At 50.6% G+C, this 19,824-nt stretch overlaps 1 protein-coding gene across 1 annotated transcript; it reads left to right on the top strand.

The window, feature by feature from the left end:
- Positions 1 to 2,940: 2,940 nt before the first annotated feature.
- Positions 2,941 to 3,423, top strand: LOC124658883 (cypmaclein-like). Its single transcript, XM_047196878.1, has 3 exons — positions 2,941 to 3,006; positions 3,102 to 3,122; positions 3,229 to 3,423. Exons 1-3 carry the CDS (start codon positions 2,941 to 2,943, stop codon positions 3,421 to 3,423), a joined length of 282 nt encoding a protein of 93 aa, XP_047052834.1.
- The last annotated feature ends 16,401 nt before the right edge of the window (positions 3,424 to 19,824 follow it).

Genomic DNA, 19,824 nt, shown 5'->3' with positions numbered 1-19,824 from the left:
TTGATACCTGCAAAACACTGGATCTAAGCATTGATGTACAGTAGTTTAACTGAGCATATGGGTTTCTGATTGTGATGAAAGTACATCACTCCTGGAACCTGAAATGTCTTTGTTATACACCAGTAGAACAGTCCAACCTGAATTGTCTTTGTTATTCTACAGTACAACAGATAGAAAAAATTTGGACCGTTCTACTGGTACTACTGGAGTACATTAGTTGCTTGTTTATCTTAGTAAGAATATTTAGTCTCTGCTCGAAAGAATATTTGCAATATAGCTGTATGACATCACATTTCAAAACGGATGAACGACCTAATGAACAGGATACCAAATAACATCAGGAGACAAAAGAAGTACTGAGAGTACATAGATCACTGGTACACAAAATTTGCCTAGTTGTTTTAGTGGCCGCATGACAAACCACAAGTACTGATAGTCTGTCTACTAGACTTTGAAAATATTTCATCGAAGCACCACATTGTGTGAATCTAATCTCTTCAGAAAGCATTTAAATGCAGTGGATCTCTATATGCAGTAAGCTATAGTGTTCCGTTTCCTTGGTGTTTACAGAGAAGAAGCTCCAGTACAAAAGTCAGATAGACTTAAGAATCACGAAAATGAAGTCTGATCTGAAGAAGATAACAGGCTTCCAGGTATGCTTTGCACTAAGTTGATTAAAATTGTATCCTAGTTTAATTGTTTCTGGAAGTGGTGTGCTTCTACAGTAAGTTGATTAAAATTCTGGAGTATATGCATGAGGGCTTACTATGCTTGTTAATTCTGGAGTACAATATCTATGCAACCTTTTTCCTGTTACCTTGCTTCAACATTTACCTGTTACTTGTTACTATTCTAAAATTTGTCTTAGAGATGTATTCTGCAACTGGAAAAATCTGGAACACATTGCAGAACAATACACCTCTGGAAGCCGAGCTCTTCCAGCTCCGCTCGCCGTCATCGCAGGGGAAGCTACAGGTGGCCTGTGGGAGCTCTGCCGTTCAAAGAGCCGTGAGACATCAAGTTGTCCCTTACTCTAGTTACCTATGCTGTGTGGATTGCAACAGAGGTGTATTGTTCTGCATTGTCTTCCACGGTAGCCTTAACCTCCATTACATCAAACATACAAATTCATCTCCTCAACAATTACAGTGAAAAGATGACATGTTGGAATGGGTGATCACTTGTTGAAATAAACAGTTTACCTGTTTGTTTAATTCTAGCTACTGTCATTTTTTGTGTAGTTAGTCAATTGCTAACAGGATTCTTGTTTGAACTCCTAATCTCCTTTTCAAAATGTCTTGTTAACAAGGAACCTTCATATAGATGATGTTCAACATGATGGACTACTGCAGATGACCAGATACTCTGATTCAAGAATAATGGAAGAGAGGGAGTATTCAACAATAAATTAAAATGAAACTGAAGTTGAACCCATACATTTAGAACTTCCAATGAAACTGAAGAAATCAACTAACGTGTACAATCCAACATCTGCAGGTTATTAACTCGGGCTCTCCTTAGATGCTATGTGCCAGAATGGGTATCTGCACGAGAAGGTGCGGTCGTCCCTGATCCACCGTGACGTGCGCTCCTGGAACCTGCTGGTCTTCGACGGCAAGATCGCCGAATTGAACCAGTCCCCTAACTCTGCCGCCCGCCTCCACTCCAGTAGCTTCGGGGTATTCCTCCTCGAGCTCCAGCGGTGGCGAAAGGGGAGCTCCAGCAGCGGCGAACACCTGGTTCCAACAGCGGCGGTGAGAGGCGGCTCCAACAGCTTCGTCCTCCTCGAGTTCCAGCGGCGGAGAGAAGGGAGCTCCAGCAGCGGCGGGCAATGCCTTCCGGTAGCGGCGGCGGAGCACGGGAGGCGCGAGAGGTCGCCGGCGCGGAGGCGGGAGGCCACCCGCCGGCGCCAGACTGGATGTTAAGTTCTGGAAGTTAGCTTGCCGTGTGCCGATTGTGAATGTGATTGCTCGGATAGTAATTACAGTTCGGTTATGTAAATGTTTGATTGTTATTAGATGTGCTGGAATTGCATCCACTGGATTGTGATTAAAGTTTATTGTTTACTATTTTTTTGTAAATGCTGAAATTGCATGAGCTGGGTTGTGAATTACAGTTCAGTACTAAATACAGCATCGGAAGCGGTCCTAAAAAAATTTAAAGGCATTATTAAAAGTACCGACAAAAGAATTACAGGCAGTTTTAGAAGTGCCGGTAAAAACAATCGTGGCATCTTCCAAAAATGCTGGTAAAAAGATTTTGTGGCATTTTTTAAAAGTGCCAGCAAAAAGATTCCGTGACATCTTTCAAAAATACCTGTAATAATATAATAATTAGCGGCATTTCTGAAGTGCCTGAAAATACAACTAACGCCATTTTTCTAACTATGCCGAGAAAGAGCTATCTCGACTGAATTAAACTCAACACTTTTTCCGTGCCTTCAAAAACTATTGCCGGTATTTTCGATAGAATTAACGGCATTTTTAGGTTCCGGCAATCTGAGTACGTGACGTAGTGTTTCCAGGTGGCATTTCGCAACAAAAAAAAGTTCCAGGTGGCAGATGGAAACCATAAGCCACAAATGGGACGGCATGTGCCAGTGCGTGCAGTCACTATAGTGTTGAAACAGCCATGCCCCGTGATCAGGCCGACAAAGTGAGGACACAGATTTGGCCAAACCGTTCGGCGCGACGAGTTTGTTGGTGCTCCGCGCGCAATCTGCGTGATACGTGGGGAGCGGATAGCCCAACACGGCACGGAGGCGGGGCATGCACGCAGAGCTTATGCTGTGTGCCACGCCGCGCGCCCGCCGCCTATAAAGCTTGCCCTTGGGCGGCCGGGCTCCTCACTCACCACTCACAACCAAAGGCAAAGCTACTCAACATTTCCCCTGAAGACGAAACAGAAAGCAGGTCGACAATTCCTGGTCCCTCGATCGCCATGACCGGCAAGGAGGCTAGACTGCTCGCGTGCGTGGCGCTCGTCGTCCTCTTGCTCCTCGTAGAGGTGATGATAGATTCTTCCACGGTATATGCATGATATCTAGTCCCGGGATTCCTAGCCAAACTGATCGAGTCCTTCTTTCTTTTCGTCTTCCACAGACCACCGCTGATCAGACTCAATTGCTATATATATCTCGATCGAGTTGATCAGTGAGAACGAGACGAGCTGACTGATCGATCCGTTCTAACCATTCGCTTCTCTTTATGCTACTGATCGATTTGCTGCGTGCGTGGGGCAGATTGCGGCGGCGCGTGCTCGTACCGGTGCAGCAAGTCGAGCCGGCCGAACCTGTGCCGGAGGGCGTGCAACACGTGCTGCAGGCGCTGCGGCTGCGTGCCGCCGGGCACCGCCGGCAACGAGGACGTCTGCCCCTGCTACGCCCACATGACCACGCACAACGGACGCCACAAGTGCCCTTGAAGATCGAAATGGCTAGCTAGCTCAACGATCTAGCACAACTCATGGCGACGCAATTCCACATATCATATGCTGCGTGATCGAAACTACTAGGAATATGTACTACGTATGTCTATGCTCGATCAAGCGTATATATAGATCGACAGTACGAACTAATAAATCAGGTGTTGGCTTTGTAATAGTCTTTCCTTCTGGACAACATGAACATGGAGCCTCCTGCTAAGCTAGCAATTTAGCTATGGCACCGCACGACAACGTACGGGAACTCGTTCTTGTGTACCCGAGCGGCGTCTGGCGACAAATGGCTGGCGCGGGCTACGAGAAGCTTTTGCTCGTAGCCTCGTAGCTAGGCAACCAGCACGGGCACCTTGTATCTTTGCTACAACCTACAAGCAGCAGGGGCTCTAGGCCTCTAGCTAGAGTTGCGCACGGGCGCATGGAAGGATCTTGGCAGAATGCCAAAACTCACACTGCAAACAGTACGTACGTTTGGCGCCTTCAAATGGCTTTACTGGGCAGAGCATTTTTCATGGAAAGATAGACAGGAGCACTGAGACGGTTTTAATCAACAACTGGCTTTACTGGCATACTCCATATATATTTTCTCCGTTTTAAAATAAATATCACAATTTTTTAATATAGATGCATCTATATACGGAAACCACAAGTGTAGCTCGAGCTACACGTAGCTCGTTTTAAAAAATGAAAACAACAATTTAAAGTTTCAGAAAATTCTGAAATTAAATCTACATGTAGATAATACTGTGGTCTACAAACATGGAAAATTTTGACTGGAAATACCTTATATTCGGATCTGTGCAAAAACGACAAATCCTGATATCAATATTAGTACGGTGGCCTTGGTCGCCGGTGGCCGGCGCGTCCCGAAGCCGGTGCGGCCGTGGCCATGGGGGCGGCGGCGGGCCCAGATCTGGGCATGCGGGCCTAGGTTTGGGCCGCATCTGGGCTGTCTCGGCCCTGGACTGGCCAGATGCATCTCGAGCTGGATCCTGCTAGGGTGCAGGCCGGCTCCCCGCTTGTTCTGGTCGAGGCCGGCGCATGGCAGCTCCGGTGACGCGGCCCGGGCTGGTCCTTGGCACCTTGGTCCGGTACAAGCGTCTGGTGGTCTCGGTAGGGGCAGGGACACCATGGCTTCTCTCGGGTTTGGCTCCGACCTGAGAGATCTTGAGCTCTGGGCTGGTAGGGCAGCGCTTCACCGGCTTGGTGGCGACTTGTCGCTGCCGTTTGCTTGTTTCCCTACGGCCGGTGGTGACGACCGCGGGGGCGGCGCGTCACGGAGCTGCTCCCGTAGGACTGTTTTGGTTACCCCGGGGTTGGCCTGCGAGGGACGCTAGCCGGCTCGATGTTGTGTCCGCGAAAGCACCGCAAGGCTTCGGCCACCGCCGGCGACGATGACATCTATGGATGCCGTTCACCTCCTTGGAGGCGTGGCCATGACGCACTTCTTGCTGCTAGTTGTCGCCCCGGTGCACTATCTCGCTGCTCGTCGACTTGCGGGTTCCCCGAGGTCCTCCTCGGAATCTCTACTCGTCAATTCCCTGTGTCTCGTTGTGACCAGCTTCATATAAACGGTGTGCCTCCGGCTTTGCGCAGCCGCTCTCGAGCCTAGGGTGGCTGTCGGAGTTTGCGTCGTGGCACGGGGGGCACCGGTGGTTCTCAATAGCTGGTGACTGTCTTGATGGCAGGTGCATTGACTTAGGTCTTCCGTGGGGTGGGTGTTGATGCTTCCGCGAAAGCTTTGCACAGCTCCCCCGTGCCGACAACGGCGACGCTCGCGAGCGCCGTTTCCCTTCCTCGAAGGCGTTGTCGTGAAGTTTCCCCCTTCGAACTCGGAGGCTCGTTTGTTCACTAGCGCGAGCTTAGCTAGTCCCCCCGGTGTCGATGGTCCTCTCGTTTGGCGGCTTAGTGTGGTACCTCAGCTTGGGGCAGCTTCATGGAGTGGCGGCTTGTTGCTTGTTTCTCGGGCGGAGCTCGTCGGTGCTTAGTTGTAGTCTTGGGCGTGTTTGTAGATCCTATAGTTTGGAGCCTTGCTCCGCTCCGCTCGATCTTTTCTTGGTTAGGCTATAGCTGTGCACCCTTGTGCTTGTATCTCTAGCTGGCAACCCCAGTTTTCCTTTTTCTTTTGCTTTGTTGTTGGTTCCGTTGTAATCGTTGTAATCCTTGCCGGTTGATGGCTTTGTTAATTCAAAGTCGGGCTCATCGAGCCTTCCGTTTTATTTATATCAATATTAGTGAACAGTGTTAGAGATATATTTGATATAGATATATTAGGTAGTCTAGGATTTTTAATCTCTACCTACCATATCTCTAGGAGAGCTATCTTAGCCTTCAAGTCTGTACCACTATATATACTCATCCGAGAGGCTCAATAATACATTCAACATATTCCGCATATTTCTCTATTGTTCTACAAACAGCGTCAGATTTCAAAATCTCAAAATCGGTCAGATTTTGTCATTTTTCTGCAGTCCAGAATATGAGGTATCTCAAGTTCAAATTTTACTGATTGGATCAACATAGCCTCTCAGATAAAAAAAATTTCTGCAGTCCAGAATATGAGGTATCTGATAAAAAATCATTAAAAATCTTGTCATTTCTACATAGCCAAAGCGCCCAGATAACTGCTAGCGCCCCCACCCTAAGAAGCAACTTAAACCTTGAATCAACACCATGGAGCCAATTACCAAAGACATTGGCAACACTAGTCGGAGGATACAGGGTAGACGCTACTTGGATGACTCGACCATATAGATCTCGCGAACCGGCACCGGAAGAACAAGTGCTTGATTGTTTCGTCCCGTTGACGTAAAAACACATCGAGTACTCCCATGCCAATTACGCTTAACAAGATTGTCTTTGGTGAGGATTACCCCTCGACGAAGATACCATCCAAAAAAATAATTTTTAATGGTATCTTCATCTTCCAAATCTTTTTATTATTATCAACTGGTAGATCAGAAAGAAGGATCGCGTTGTAGAAAGATTTCACAGAGAAAGCACCGTTGGCATGAAGGTTCCATCTAAATTCGTCCGGTTCGTCCGATAAATGAATATCCCCAAGCCGTTGAATTAAGGTATTCCATGCCGCAAGTCTTTGTCCAAGTAAAACCCGTCTGAACGTCACATTCGGGGTGAGGTAGCCATTACGGTAGCAATGGTATCACCTTGACGACGAGCAATCCTATAAAGAGCTGGATACTTGTTCACTTAGGGGTGCGTTGTCAAGCCAAGCATCTTCCCGAAACGTATTTGTGCTCCATTTCTGATTGAGAAAGTGCCATGGCGAAAAAATTCATTTTTAGTCGCCATTAGCCCGGCCAGAAGTGAGAATCCCCTGGTTTCCAAACCATTTGGGATAATGTCTTCGAACCGATATACTTTCGCCGAAGGATAGTCTGCCAAGTCCCATCCTCAGTGAGGAGCTTAAACAGCCATTTTCCCAATAGGGCCGAATTCTTGACTTCCAAATCATGAACTCCAAGCCCACCTTGGTCTTTGGGACTACAAACTATACTCCACTTAACCAATCGATATTTCTTTTCTCATCGTCCCCTTGCCAAAAGAATCTGGATCGATAATAATCGAGTTTATGCAGAATTCCTTTTGGTAGGATGAAAAATGATAACATATACAGTACCATGTTTGTGAGTACCGAATTAATGAGTACCAATCTTCCACCTAGGGACAAGCAACTTGCCTTTCCAGCCTACTAAGACGTTTTTGTAGTCTTTCTTCCACTAATTTCCATTCCGCGATTGTAAGTCTCCGATAATGAATCGGAATACCCAAATAACGAATCGGAAATTGGCCTTGCCCACAACCAAACAACTCTGTGTACAGAGTCACATCATTTTGGGCATCACCAAAGCAGAACAATTCACTCTTATGGAAATTGATTTTCAATCCTGACAGTTGCTCAAAGGCCGCCAAGATTAATTTCAAGTTTTGAGCTTTTTCAAGATCATGATCCATAAATAGAATTGTATCATCGGCGTATTGAAGTATAGATAAGCCACCATCAACTAGATGTGGTATCACTCCTTCAATCTGACCATCAGCCTTAGCCCGCTCTATGAGTATAGCCGAATATCCGCTACAATGTTAAACAACATCGGTGATAACGGATCCCCTTGGCGTAACCCTTTTCGTGTTTGGAAATAGTGACCGGTGTCATCATTGACCCGGATTGCGACACTACCTCCATACACAAAATCATTTATCAGAGCGCGCCACTCTGGAGAAAAACCTTTCATCCTGAGTGTTTGCTGTAGAAACGACCACTTAACTTTATCATACGCCTTTTCAAAATCTAGTTTTAAAATAACCCCATTTAATTTCTTAGAATGCATCTCATGTACCGTCTCATGCAAAACCGCCACTCCATCAAGGATGTTTCTTCCTTGCATAAAGGCCGTCTGTGATGGCTGGACAACATGATCCGCAACCGTATTAAGTCTAATGGTGGCCACTTTCGTGAAAATCTTGAAACTTACATTTAATAGGAAGATAGGTCTATATTGTTGAATCCTTTCTCGCCTCATTAACTTTCGGTAACAAGATTACTTCACCAAAATTTAGACGAAATAATTCTAGTTGTCCGGAGTGTAGGTCACCGAACAAATCTAGAAGGTCCGATTTAATCGTGTCCCGGAAAGTTTGATAAAACTCAGCTGGGAAACCATCAGGACCCGGTGCTTTGTTGCATTCCATTTGGAAACTCGCCTTCTGAACCTCTTCCTCGGTATAAGGTGCGGTTAGTAGACCATTTTCCTCAACGGAAACTTGGGGTATATCGGCCGTTAAATCCTCATTAAGAGAGAAAGTACTTTCCTCCGGAGGACCAAACAAGCCTTTATAATAATTAGTAATGTACGATTTGAGCTGCTCATGGCCTTCAATCACCCCTTCATCTTGAGTAAGAGAATGAATACGCTTTTTCCGATGTCTCCCATTGGCTAAAGCATGGAAATATCGCGTATTTGAATCTCCCTCTAAAATGAACTCGGGCTTTGGATCGCTGGTACCATTTGAGTTCCTCCTCACGAAGAAGACTCGCCATCCGCGCATTTGATTGATTTTTGAGTTCAATCTCCTGCGTCGACAGCGGTCTAACCTCCGCAAAAGCCTCAAGCTCATCAATGACCTTTGATAAGCGAGCCTTCTCTTTTTAAGAATACCAGCCGTATGGGCAGCCCAACCACAGAGATGTTTGCACAATGATCGCATCTTATTGTTCCATCTCAGAATTGGAGAGCTGCCACCGACCGGTCTCTCCCAAACCTTCTTAACCATATCATGAAAACCATCCCGATGTAGCCAACCAAGTTCAAATTTGAACGGCCGCTTACACACAGGACGGGGTTCCCCAGTGGTTAGAAGGATGGGGGCATGGTCAGACAGATTTACAATACGTTCTAGTGCACGGACAGACACCATAGGGTATTTATTTTCCCATTCGGTGTCCATCAACACGCGATCTAGTTTCTCGTAAGTGGGTTCAGGCAAGCTGTTGGCCCAAGTAAACCGTCGACCAGACATGAACACCTCCCTTAAATCAAGACTGTCAATGACAGCATTGAATAGAAAAGGCCAATGTCCATCAAAGTGGCCTTTACTTTTCTCGTGAGGAAATCTCAACAAATTAAAATCGCCTCCGATTAAAATCGGGTAGGGATTATCTTTTGTAAGATTTACCAATTCACGTAAAAAGTCAGCCTTAAAAGCATCCTGAGCGGCACCATACACAGCGACCAGACTCCACTTGAACCCGTATGCTTTATTCTGAATGTCGAGCTTAATGTGATACTCTCCATCAGAACTAGCTAAGACAGTCATGGTATCAATACGGATGCCAAGTAAAATGCCACCGGATCTACCACGGGGTGGGCGAGAAAACCACTGAAAGTTAATTCCGCCTGACAATCGGTCGAGAAAACTTTGTGTGAAATTTCGCCTACCCGTCTCCGATATAGCAATGAAATCTAAATCATAATCTCTACAACCATCAGCAATGTGAGAATGCTTAGCCAAGTCACCAAGACCTCTGCTATTCCGAAACATGCCGTTCATCGAGAAACTATTTTGGATTTAGATTTTTTGCCATATCTACGAGATTTCTTTCCAGCCGATGATCTAGAACCACGTTCGGAGGCGGAGAGGTCATAAACTGAACTAAACTCGAGTGGTCTAAATCAACTTCTGTCACACTCCCAACTAAAGCCGAGAGAAGATGACCATCTAGGATGCCATCATCTTCGTCATCGTCAACAGTGGAAGTAGCCAGCTCAGTGGATCCATTTGGAGCAACCGTTAAACGGTCAAGCTCCGTCTGTCTCAACACATGAGCTGAAGCTAAAATCTCATCCGAACCTCTACCCAAAGAAATACCTACACTACTCAAATTCGAAGAAATTCTAGAATCGAGAAAAGAAGTGAAGGACTTGGATGAAAATCTGGTACCTGCCGTGTCGAGGTTCTTTTCCGCCTTGCGTCGCATAGCCCTCTCGCATCACGTCTTCATCCGTAGCCTCCACGCCATCCTCCGTCGTAGCAAACCTCCCACTCCTCCTCACCGGCGGCTGCGCAACTGGTGGAGGAATAGTGGGGGGAGGATGCAAGACGGGAGCAACTGGCGGAGGCGGAGACAAGCGTGGTGAAGAAGACCGTCCTGACGCTGGTGAAGAAGATTTCGATGCGGGGGTAGATGGCGATGAAGCCCCTCGCACCGAACCCGACCGCGACGCCGAAACCCCCATAGGCGAGGAGGGCGCCGGGGATCGGCTGCGGCGCCTCATAGGGGACCGGCCGGGGCGCCTCGCCAACCAGTCCTGCTCCTCCTCCCGAGGCGCACGGGGCGAAGACGGCGCCACCCCGGGCCCTCCGCACGGCGACGGAGCACTCGGCCGAGAGGCCGACCGCTGCCCGGGCGCGCAAGGGGCTGCGTGCGGTCCCTCACTGCCCGTGGCCGGCTGCTGTAGCGCCATCGAGACCGGGGGCGGTGGCTGCTGCCCCACCGTGCCGACGACCTGCTGCTGCGCCGCTAAGCCCCCGGCCAGCTGCTGAAGCCCCGCCGGACCAAGGGTCTGCTGCTGCGTCGCCGCATCAGCGGCAGGGAGCTGCGGCAGCGCCGGGCCCAAGGCCGGCTGCTGCTGCTCCACCACCACCGCGGCGTGGCGCTGCATCCCCAAGTCCGACGAGCCAACCGCCGAAGAAGAAGCCCTCTGAAGCCCCCTCTCCGTCTGAGGCGAGGTAGAAGACAGAGTGGGAGCAACTAGAGGACCACCGAAAGGAGTAGAAGACGAAGACACCGGGCGAGTCCTCCCCTGCATAAAAGTCCGAACACGCGACGGAGGCGGAGTTTCCACCAAGTGTGGCGACACCGACAAAGCTCTAGCCACAATCGCCTTGCCCCTGTCTGTCGTCGGCAAGTGGTTAAACGGGGTCATGGCGACCTGAGTAACCGGTACCGAAGCTGAGCCAGAAGTAGGCAAAGATGCATGGCCATCAACGTCCATATGTGAGGCCCCTGGTGCCCCCTCTGCCGCGGCATCATCAAAACCATCATCGTCACCATGAGTCGCATCGTCCTCATCCTCACCCTTCCAAAAGAAAGGACGAAACCTAGGGTTCGGCTTGTACTCAGAAGACTCACGATGAAATCTGAATCTGTATCCATTAAGCTGTAAGCGAGCCAGCACCTCTAAGCATGGTGGTCCGTGTTTAGCCTTATCTTTCTCCGCAACGAAGTATCTCTCATGGCCACCTGAATACGAACTAACCCTTGACTCCTCAAGGTGTACAAATCCACATCAACGGTAGTACCAATAAAAGTACCAACAGCCCATAGACCGAGGAAGTGACGTAGAGCATTCGGAACGCCCTCGACATGCACCCAAACAGGCTCCATCACAAACTGCGGCATAACATCCTGCTGAGTCCAAGAAGAAACCATGGCCTGTGCATTAATCTTTGGCACGCTCATCCGCATACCGTCAATCCTCGACAAGTCCTCGGCGGTGGGGATCCCAATCGGAAAAGCGTTATCACCATGAGGCTGCGCCTCCCACTTCCAAGTGGGGTTCCCCGGACACATGCGCGCCATGAGATTCTGAATATCCGCCGCCGCAACGGTCCCCTCCCCGACACCTGTACCAAAGCTCGTAGGTGCTCCGCTGGATAACATCCGTGGCTTATAAACTGAGTCGGAACCCGGAGATCTAGCGTGACGTCATTACCGCAACCCACAAAAAACTCATAGGTCTCGGGGTCTTCAGCACAGGACAACGAATAGTCGGGTGAGCCCCGAGTCACAAACCAAGCGGTAATGAGGAACCTTACGGTCCTTAGAAGCATGTGTGTTGACCGCGCACTTCCAACGGCGACCCGCCTTCTTCGGCTTCACCACAAGATGCGGTCGCCGCAGGTGCAGCAACCACTCGGTGGAACAGCCGGCATCGGCAGCGGTGCGAGAACCGCCTCCAACACCGGCGTAGGAATACCCGCCGGGTGCGGGTCCTGCATGTGACCCTGCAGCATAGCTGGCGGCGCAACATTACCACCTCCCGCTGTCCCCACCGCTGCGACGGGTTTCTTCTTCCTCCTCTTCTTCTGATGCCCAGGCTGCGCCGGCGGATTAACCTGCTGTGGTACATGTGACACCACCGGCTGCTGCGTTGGATTAGTAGCGGGGAAAAAATGACCTTGAAACTGAGCAACTTCTGCTGCGGCGGGTACTGGGGGTACTGCTGCTGCGGAGGATACGGCGGCTGTTGAGGAGGCACGAAAGGAGCGGTCGGCATGCGCGGCTGCGGCGGGCGATACCCCACCTGGGGCCGGGGCGGCGGTGCAGGGGCCGGTGGCATGAGGGCCCCCTGCGGCCATCCTTGGAACCCCGGAGGGCCTTGGTACCCTCCGGCGACCGACGCAGCAGCCGCCGCCTGCGGTCGAGCCGGCGCCGTCCCCGGAGGAACGGAGCGGGGCGGCCCGGCCATGGGACCTGAGGCGCCCGACGCCACCACGTCGACGAATGAGCGACGAAGCGGAGCGCACACAACGGGGGCGGACGACGGCGAGAGGTTCAGGCGAGGCTCAGGAGGAAGGGGCGGCGGCGATGATGGGTACGAGGCGGAGGCGACGTGGCTGCGGCGTGAAAACGGACGTGTGATCGTATGATCGCACGCCGTCACGCCCACCCGTCTAACCCCACGCTGTAGGCCCACCAGCGCGCGGCCCAGCTTGGCCCAACACGGCCGCGGCCCAAGGCGCGAAGACCCCGCCGCATCCGTTTGAAACGAAGGCGGAGAAACCGCCTCGCTCGCCGGCCGGTGCTCGTCGCCGGGCGTCTGCTTCGCTCCCTTGGCGGCTGCATCGAGGAAATCGCCGAAAACCGCCGGCGGCGTGAACCTCTTGGGAGGTAGCGGACCTTTCCAGCCTTTAAGGCGCACCGGCTGCCGCGGAAGCCGCCTCCCCGGCGGCGAGCTAGAGAGAGCCCGACGAATCTTCGCAGCAGCACGCGGAGGAGACGACGAGCGTGCCCGCGGCACAGCCTTCGCCTCCGTCGAAGCATTCCTCCCCCAGGACCTGGTCGCCGCTGCCGGGAAGCCGATCTTCGCCCAAAAGTCCTCCAAGAGCGCTTCACGATCTAGATCCTTGTCGATCGACAGCACCTCCGGATCATCTTCTAGGCCAGCCCACGCCACCTCCTCCGCCACCGAACAACCATCCTCCACATCCAGGTCGTCGAGCGGATCGAAACGGCCTTGTGACGGAGTAGGGAACACCGTCGGAGGGAAAGAAGATCCCGGCCGCCGGCGAGCTAGGCGTGCCGGAGTCCGCCAAGGCTCCTCAGCTGTAGGACCCATCCTGACCATGCTGAAAGCTAAGCTGAAGAAGCATTGCTTAAAGGCCGAGGATCGATCTAGATAATAAAAGGTTAAATAACCGTTAAGACATGATGGTGCAAGTGTTGTCTCATTTCCTTCATCATGGACATATGTAGTGGACCCGTGTGGTCGCGGGGAAAAAGTCTTAGTTTTGTTTGGTCTCATTTTTAGCTTTGTTCTAAAGCAATTAGTTTATCAACCAAACATACCAGAAAAGGATCATCGACCTCGTATCAACATCGATCGTCTCTTTTGTGTTTATATACCAAAGTTGTTTTCTCCACCAATCTGGCAATGCTAGTTGTCGATGGGCGCTTTTGTATCAGCACAATTAAATATGATCTTCAAAACATGCTTTTGTATTGCCAGATTAATATAGCAATATAGCAATTGCACCGATACAAAAGTTCGAAACCAATAAAATATTGGGACAATAACAGAAACATGCCTACAAAGAAAAGAAATAAAGGCATTGACAGAGCGGTAAAACGATGATGATCCGCAACCACTGCATCCTCCGTCTTTGACCCACCATGCTCCAAGCACTCCAAATAGCCCCGTAACAAGCAGCATCTTTAAAAAGTGAAAAGTGCTTTGAAATGTCCTACCTGCGAACACTAGTACACCACCACGCCACATGTTGTTTGCATAATCATACAAAGCGGTATATATGCATACATGTTGTGGACGGAAGCCTACATTTGGCACGGGAAATAATCCTTATGGACACTCTGCACACTACTAGGAAAAGATCTATAGATGGAAATAGCACTACCGACGCACCAGCAAATCCATGCGTCGGTGGCAAATAGTGTCGGCGCACCTACATGTCGCCGCGCCGGCGATGGTGTCTTACTGCCGGCGCACAAGCAAAAAAGATGCGCCGGCGATAAAGTTTGAAGGGGACCAGACCAGACCCAAAAAAATTGAGCCCTTACCGCCGGCGCACCACCATGTTGGTGCGCCGGCTTACCACCGGCGCTGCAGCATAATGGTGCACCGGCTGTCGTTGCCTATTCGACGGTACCTCGGAGGAGGGATCCTCACGAGGGGGAGAAGAAGTAGGGGCCATAGGGCGGAGTGCACTCGGGACGGTGGTACGCGATTTACCCAGCTTCGGAACACCTGCACAATGGCAGGGCCTACTGCTGTTTGTCTGGAATTATATGGGCGCTTTCGCGTTGTTACAATGAGTTGTGGTTGTCTCGCTTCTAGCTCGAGATCTGCCCTCAGGGCTCCCGGGATCCGGCTTATATAGGCGTCGAGATCTAGGGTTTCTACGGAGAGTCCTACCCGGAATACAAGTTGCCTAACTACGGAATATTACATTGCCGTGTACGTCAAGGATCCACCTATTCCTAACTTGTCGTCATGGATCCGGCTTCCTTCATGGGCCTTCACGGATCTGACTCCTGGCATAGACCTCTTCGGATCCGGGTACCTCTGTAGGTCGGTTCGGATCCGGGTACCTCTGTAGGTCGGTTCGGATCCGGGTACCTCTGTAGGGCGGTTCGGATCCGGCTACCTTCGTAGAGCGGTTCGGATACGGCTACCTTCGTAGGGCGGTTTGGATCCGGCTACCTTCGTAGGGCGGTTCGGATCCGGCTACCTCATAGGTCAGTTGGGATCCGGCTCCTTGTTCCTGGGTTGGACATCTTCCATCTTGATCAACAACAACTGGGCCGCCCGGTGGGCCATATGTCATCACCACCATATGTGGGCCACCCGGACTTGCCGGAATCGGACCATGTCGATGGTATACCTATAAAGTATATCCACAACAGTAGCTCCCGGAGTTCTCCAAGATTCACCGTTCTTCCATCCAGCTCAGCTTGCGCATGTATCTTCATCCTTTGGCTGGAACGAATAATAGAGAATCATGAAGGACTCCAAACTTCATATCCCCAACCAAGTATTGGTCGGAAACTTCATGATCCAATGGTCAGATTCTTCGGAGACACCATCCAACGTAATCTTTGGTATGGATCCGACTAGCCAAATGTAGGTTCGGATCTGACTAGCCAAAATATAGGTGTGGATCCGACTACCCAAAAATTAGGTGCGGATCCGACTACCAAAAAATTAGGTGCGGATCGGCTACCAAAAATTGAGGTGCGGATCCGGCTACCAAAAATTGAGGTGCGGATCCGGCTACCAAAAATTAGGTGCGGATCCGGTAACCAAAAATTAGGTGCGGATCCGGCTACCAAAAAATTAGGTGCGGATCCGACTAGTTAGCCAGATTTTCGCCATCTTTGAAAATTTTCTTGACATAACCATATGTATGTAGCCCCCGAGCGTTGAGTCGGCTTGATCCAAGGAGACTCGATGCTCGGAAACTTAGCCCCCAAGCGTCAAGGTGGAAAATTTCTGGCTTGTTGCTCCAAAGAGAACTTCATCGATGTAGCCCCCGAGCGCCAAGGTGAATTTACTTGAAAATCCGGCTTGGTGCTCTTAGAGTAGCTTTATATTTATATGTGACTTAGGAATAGCGTAAATCCCAAGCATCTAGGCGGAAATTCCCAGCGCTGATACCCGAAAGGAAACACACTTTTCACCTAAGATCAAACCGCAGCCCCCGAGGGTTGGTTCCGGCTAAGCATAGCGGAATCAAGACTCAAGTTGTTTTTCCAACTGTGCACGCCATGGATCTGCCTAACCTTCTCTCATTGGATCCGGCTAGCTTCCCCTAGGGCTTCGCGCGGTGCTAGATCTGCTTGAAAACACCTTAAATCGAGGACTGTTGTACGTCCAAGTGTCATGTACCTGATACATAAACATAAAAACATATTTGTATTAAATTGTTTCTTTGATCATGTTCAACGAACAAATGTAAGGCGGAACAAAAACGGCCTTTGAACAAATGTTTTAAAGCTGAAACTATGCAGCAGTTGAACAACATAAAAGCTGTCAAGGCGGAAAAAACTCGACTATCTTGAACAGTTAATGTAATTTATATGTTTTAAGCAAGTGCTGGTTTATCCGTTCTTCTGGTTTATATGCTTGACTTTTCGCGAGACGGCAAACTTTAGACACGGAACATCTGTCGAGGCGATAGCGCTTAATAGCGAAACAATCAAGAACCTCGAAACGAGAGGCCGTCTTTAAGTACCGAGATGTCACTACTAAGGAATCCACACATCAAACAACGAGAAAACGTGTAGGCCGGAAAACTTAAGCTAACGCCCGAAAGCGGAATTTTTGCAGACGTGCTTGGAGCCTTAAGCGGCAAAAAACAGTACAAAGTTTTTCACGAGCGCGAGGCAAATCGTGGGAAAGATATGACCAACAGTGAAAGCGGTAAAAGACTCAGTATATGAGTGAACCAATCTTAATCTCATGATCATAAAATTTTAAAATATTAAATATAAATAGGGACTTAGCTGTTTGGAGTGGAGTCAACGTCGGTCGTGGCGGTTTTTCTTCGGCGTTCCGTCGAGCCGGTGCGAGATTGATTGTCACAGTGGTCCTGTAGGTGTGAATCCACCTACCAAAATTTAGGTGTGGATCCGACTTCCAAAAATTTAGGTGCGGATCCACCTACCAAAATTTTGGTATGGATCCGGCTACAAAAATATAGGTATGGATCCGGCTACAAAAAATAGGTATGGATCCGGCTACCAAAAATTGAGGTGCGGATCCACCTACCCAAAAATTGACGTGCGGATCCGACTACCAAAAACGTAGGCGCGAATCCGGCAACCAAAAATAGGTATGGATCCGGCTACCAAAATATAGGTGCGGATCCGACTACCAAAAATAGGTATGGATCCGGCTACCAAAATATAGGTGCGGATCCGACTACCAACACCAGGATTTGAAATTTTCAGATCTATGGCGGAGTCTTCCTTGGGAAGGTCCAGCAACTCAGATCGAATCTTTGCAGCTGCGTCCAGCTCAACGGCGGTCGTAGCTGCAGTACTTACCAGTGTGTTTCCGTCGGAACTGACGGTCTCGCAGATGAAGATGTGTATCCCGCCGATTGGGATGATGAAGAACTTGTCGGGATTTGTCCTAGCCGGAATCCAGAACTCGTCCAAAGGGACGATCGGAAAGTTACCAGCGTTCAAGACATGCCACTCGGCGATTTTGTCATCGACGCCTCCAACGGTAGTACCCTCCCGGTTCCGGCCTCCAGACGCCGCTGGCCCCACGGTGGGTGCCAACTGTCGTTGCCTATTCGACAGTACCTCGGAGGAGGGATCCTCACGAGGGGGAGAAGAAGTAGGGGCCATAGGGCGGAGTGCACTCGGGACGGAGGTACGCGATTTACCCAGCTTCAGAACACCTGCACGATGGTAGGGCCTACTGCTGCTTGTCTGGAATTATCTGGGCGCTTTCGCGTTGTTACAATGAGTTGTGGTTGTCTCGCTTCTAGCTCGAGATCTGCCATCAGGGCTCCCGGGATCCGGCTTATATAGGCGCCGGGATCTAGGGTTTCTACGGAGAGTCCTACCCGGAATACAAGTTGCCTAACTACGGAATATTACATTGCCGTGTATGTCAAGGATCCACCTATTCCTAACTTGTCGTCATGGATCCGGCTTCCTTCATGGGCCTTCACGGATCTGACTCCTGGCATAGACCTCTACGGATCCGGGTACCTCTGTAGGTCGGTTCGGACCCGGGTACCTCTGTAGGTCGGTTCGGATCCGGGTATCTCTATAGGTCGGTTCGGATCCGGGTACCTCCGTAGGGCGGTTCGGATCCGGCTACCTTCGTAGAGCGGTTCGGATCCGGCTACCTTCGTAGGGCGGTTCGGATCCGGCTACCTCATAGGTCGGTTGGGATCCGGCTCCTTGTTTCTGGGTTGGACATCTTCCATCTTGATCAACAACAACTGGGCCGCCCGGTGGGCCATATGTCATCACCACCATCTGTGGGCCACCCGGACTTGCCGGAATCGGACCATGTCGATGGTATACCTATGAAGTATATCCACAACACCGGCGGTAAGGGCTGCCATGATTTTCCCTCCCCCCCCCCCCCCCCCCGGACCGCCTTTTCAGTTTTGAAAAAAAAAAATGGTAGAAAATTCAAAAAATAAAATCCTTTGAACTGCCCATGTATTATGTAATCTAGCTTTAATGAAAATTTGAAAAAATGAATTACGATATATTATGCAAAATGGCGTCATCTTTCGGTAAAACGGGATTTCTGGTTGCATACGACCTCCGATGAAAAACTTTTTTATATCAAAATCTATCTACGCGAAATTTCCTATCCGAATTCAACCGCCTACGGCCGTTTGGAGAAAAAAATGGATTCGTCAATTGGAAAACAGAAACAAGACTTTTTTCAGGTTTAAGATTTGGGTGAAAAAAAGAAAAAAATACCCCCGGCGCACCACCATGCTAGGTGCGCCGGCGGTAAGCTGTACTATATATTCAAGCCGGCCCTCCTCCCTCTTCTCCTTCCTCACTTATCCCCCTTCTTCTCTTTCCCTCCTGCTCTTCTCCTTGCAATACTCACCGACGGCCTCCTCCTCCTACTACTCCGGTGACCTCCTCCTTCGGTAACCTCCTCCACCTCGGGACTCTACCTCCATCTCCGGCCTTCTCCTTCTCCTCCTCTTCCACCACCTCCACCTCCGACCATCTTCTCCTCGTCCTCCTAAACCACCACCACCTCCGGCCTCATCCTCCTCCTCCTCCTCCTCCTAAAACACCATCTCCGGCCTCATTCTCCTCCTCCTCCTACACCGGCGCGGCAACGACGACAAGGCGACGCACGGCCACTGTTTTCGAGGACCCGAGCTAGATCATCTGGATCGGGCTTTTTTTTGAATTTTGAAAACACGTACCTCCGGCGCACCAGGCCTGGTTCGTCGGGGATAATTCATGTTACTGCTGGCGCACCAGTGTCGGGGGGAAGACCCCGGGTAGGGCAATGGACGATGAGCAGCCGGCTGGCCACTGGCCGGCTCGCGGCAAAGGCCGGCTGAGGAGCAGCCGGCTGGCGCCGTGGCCGGCTGGTCCGGAAGCCGGCTGGCTCTAAGTCCTAGTCGGCCCGGCTACGGCCGCCAATGCTGTAGCCTGGGCCGGCTTCTACAAGCCATATCCGACTAGGGGTTTGTACCTCGGACCGACTCGAGGCTGGCGAGTCTTGCACTTGGAAGGAACCGGGTTGGTGATCCGGGTTCCCAAAGTCCACGCCGACTCCATCTTCCGTAAAGCGCGGGGCACCGTGGAGCAACGGTGCCACGCGCCGGACAGGCCATCATGGCTAACGACGATCCGTACTGGCTACGGTGGGCGACGGCGACAGGGACACCTCCTCTCCATACCGGCCGACCTGGGCAGCCGGATGGGACGGGCCACTACGCCTCAACGGCTCCTGACGTCACTGCCTCGGGAAGGAGCGGAAGCCGGAGCCGGCCAAGCCGGCCAGTAAACTATAGGGTCTTATATGTAAAGTGCCGGTGCCTATATAAGCCGCACTACCCCCTCTCGCGTAGGGATCGATCATTCTCACTCCATTCCACTCTTATCGCTGCCCTGTG

Source organism: Lolium rigidum, chromosome 6 (assembly GCF_022539505.1).
Source record: "Lolium rigidum isolate FL_2022 chromosome 6, APGP_CSIRO_Lrig_0.1, whole genome shotgun sequence".
NCBI classification, from domain to species: domain Eukaryota; kingdom Viridiplantae; phylum Streptophyta; class Magnoliopsida; order Poales; family Poaceae; genus Lolium; species Lolium rigidum.
The sequence above is the reverse complement of the archived record's forward strand: the minus strand, read 5'-3'. Positions and strand labels throughout refer to the sequence as shown.

What these genes read in the sequence shown, in the direction of transcription:
- LOC124658883 (XM_047196878.1), top strand. Translation starts at nt 2,941, where the DNA reads ATGACCGGCAAGGAGGCTAGACTGCTCGCGTGCGTGGCGCTCGTCGTC. An exon ending in TCCTCTTGCTCCTCGTAGAG is followed by an intron (nt 3,007 to 3,101) that starts GTGATGATAGAT and finishes CGTCTTCCACAG; the next exon opens with ACCACCGCTGATCAGACTCA. An exon ending in CCACCGCTGATCAGACTCAA is followed by an intron (nt 3,123 to 3,228) that starts TTGCTATATATA and finishes TCGATTTGCTGC; the next exon opens with GTGCGTGGGGCAGATTGCGG.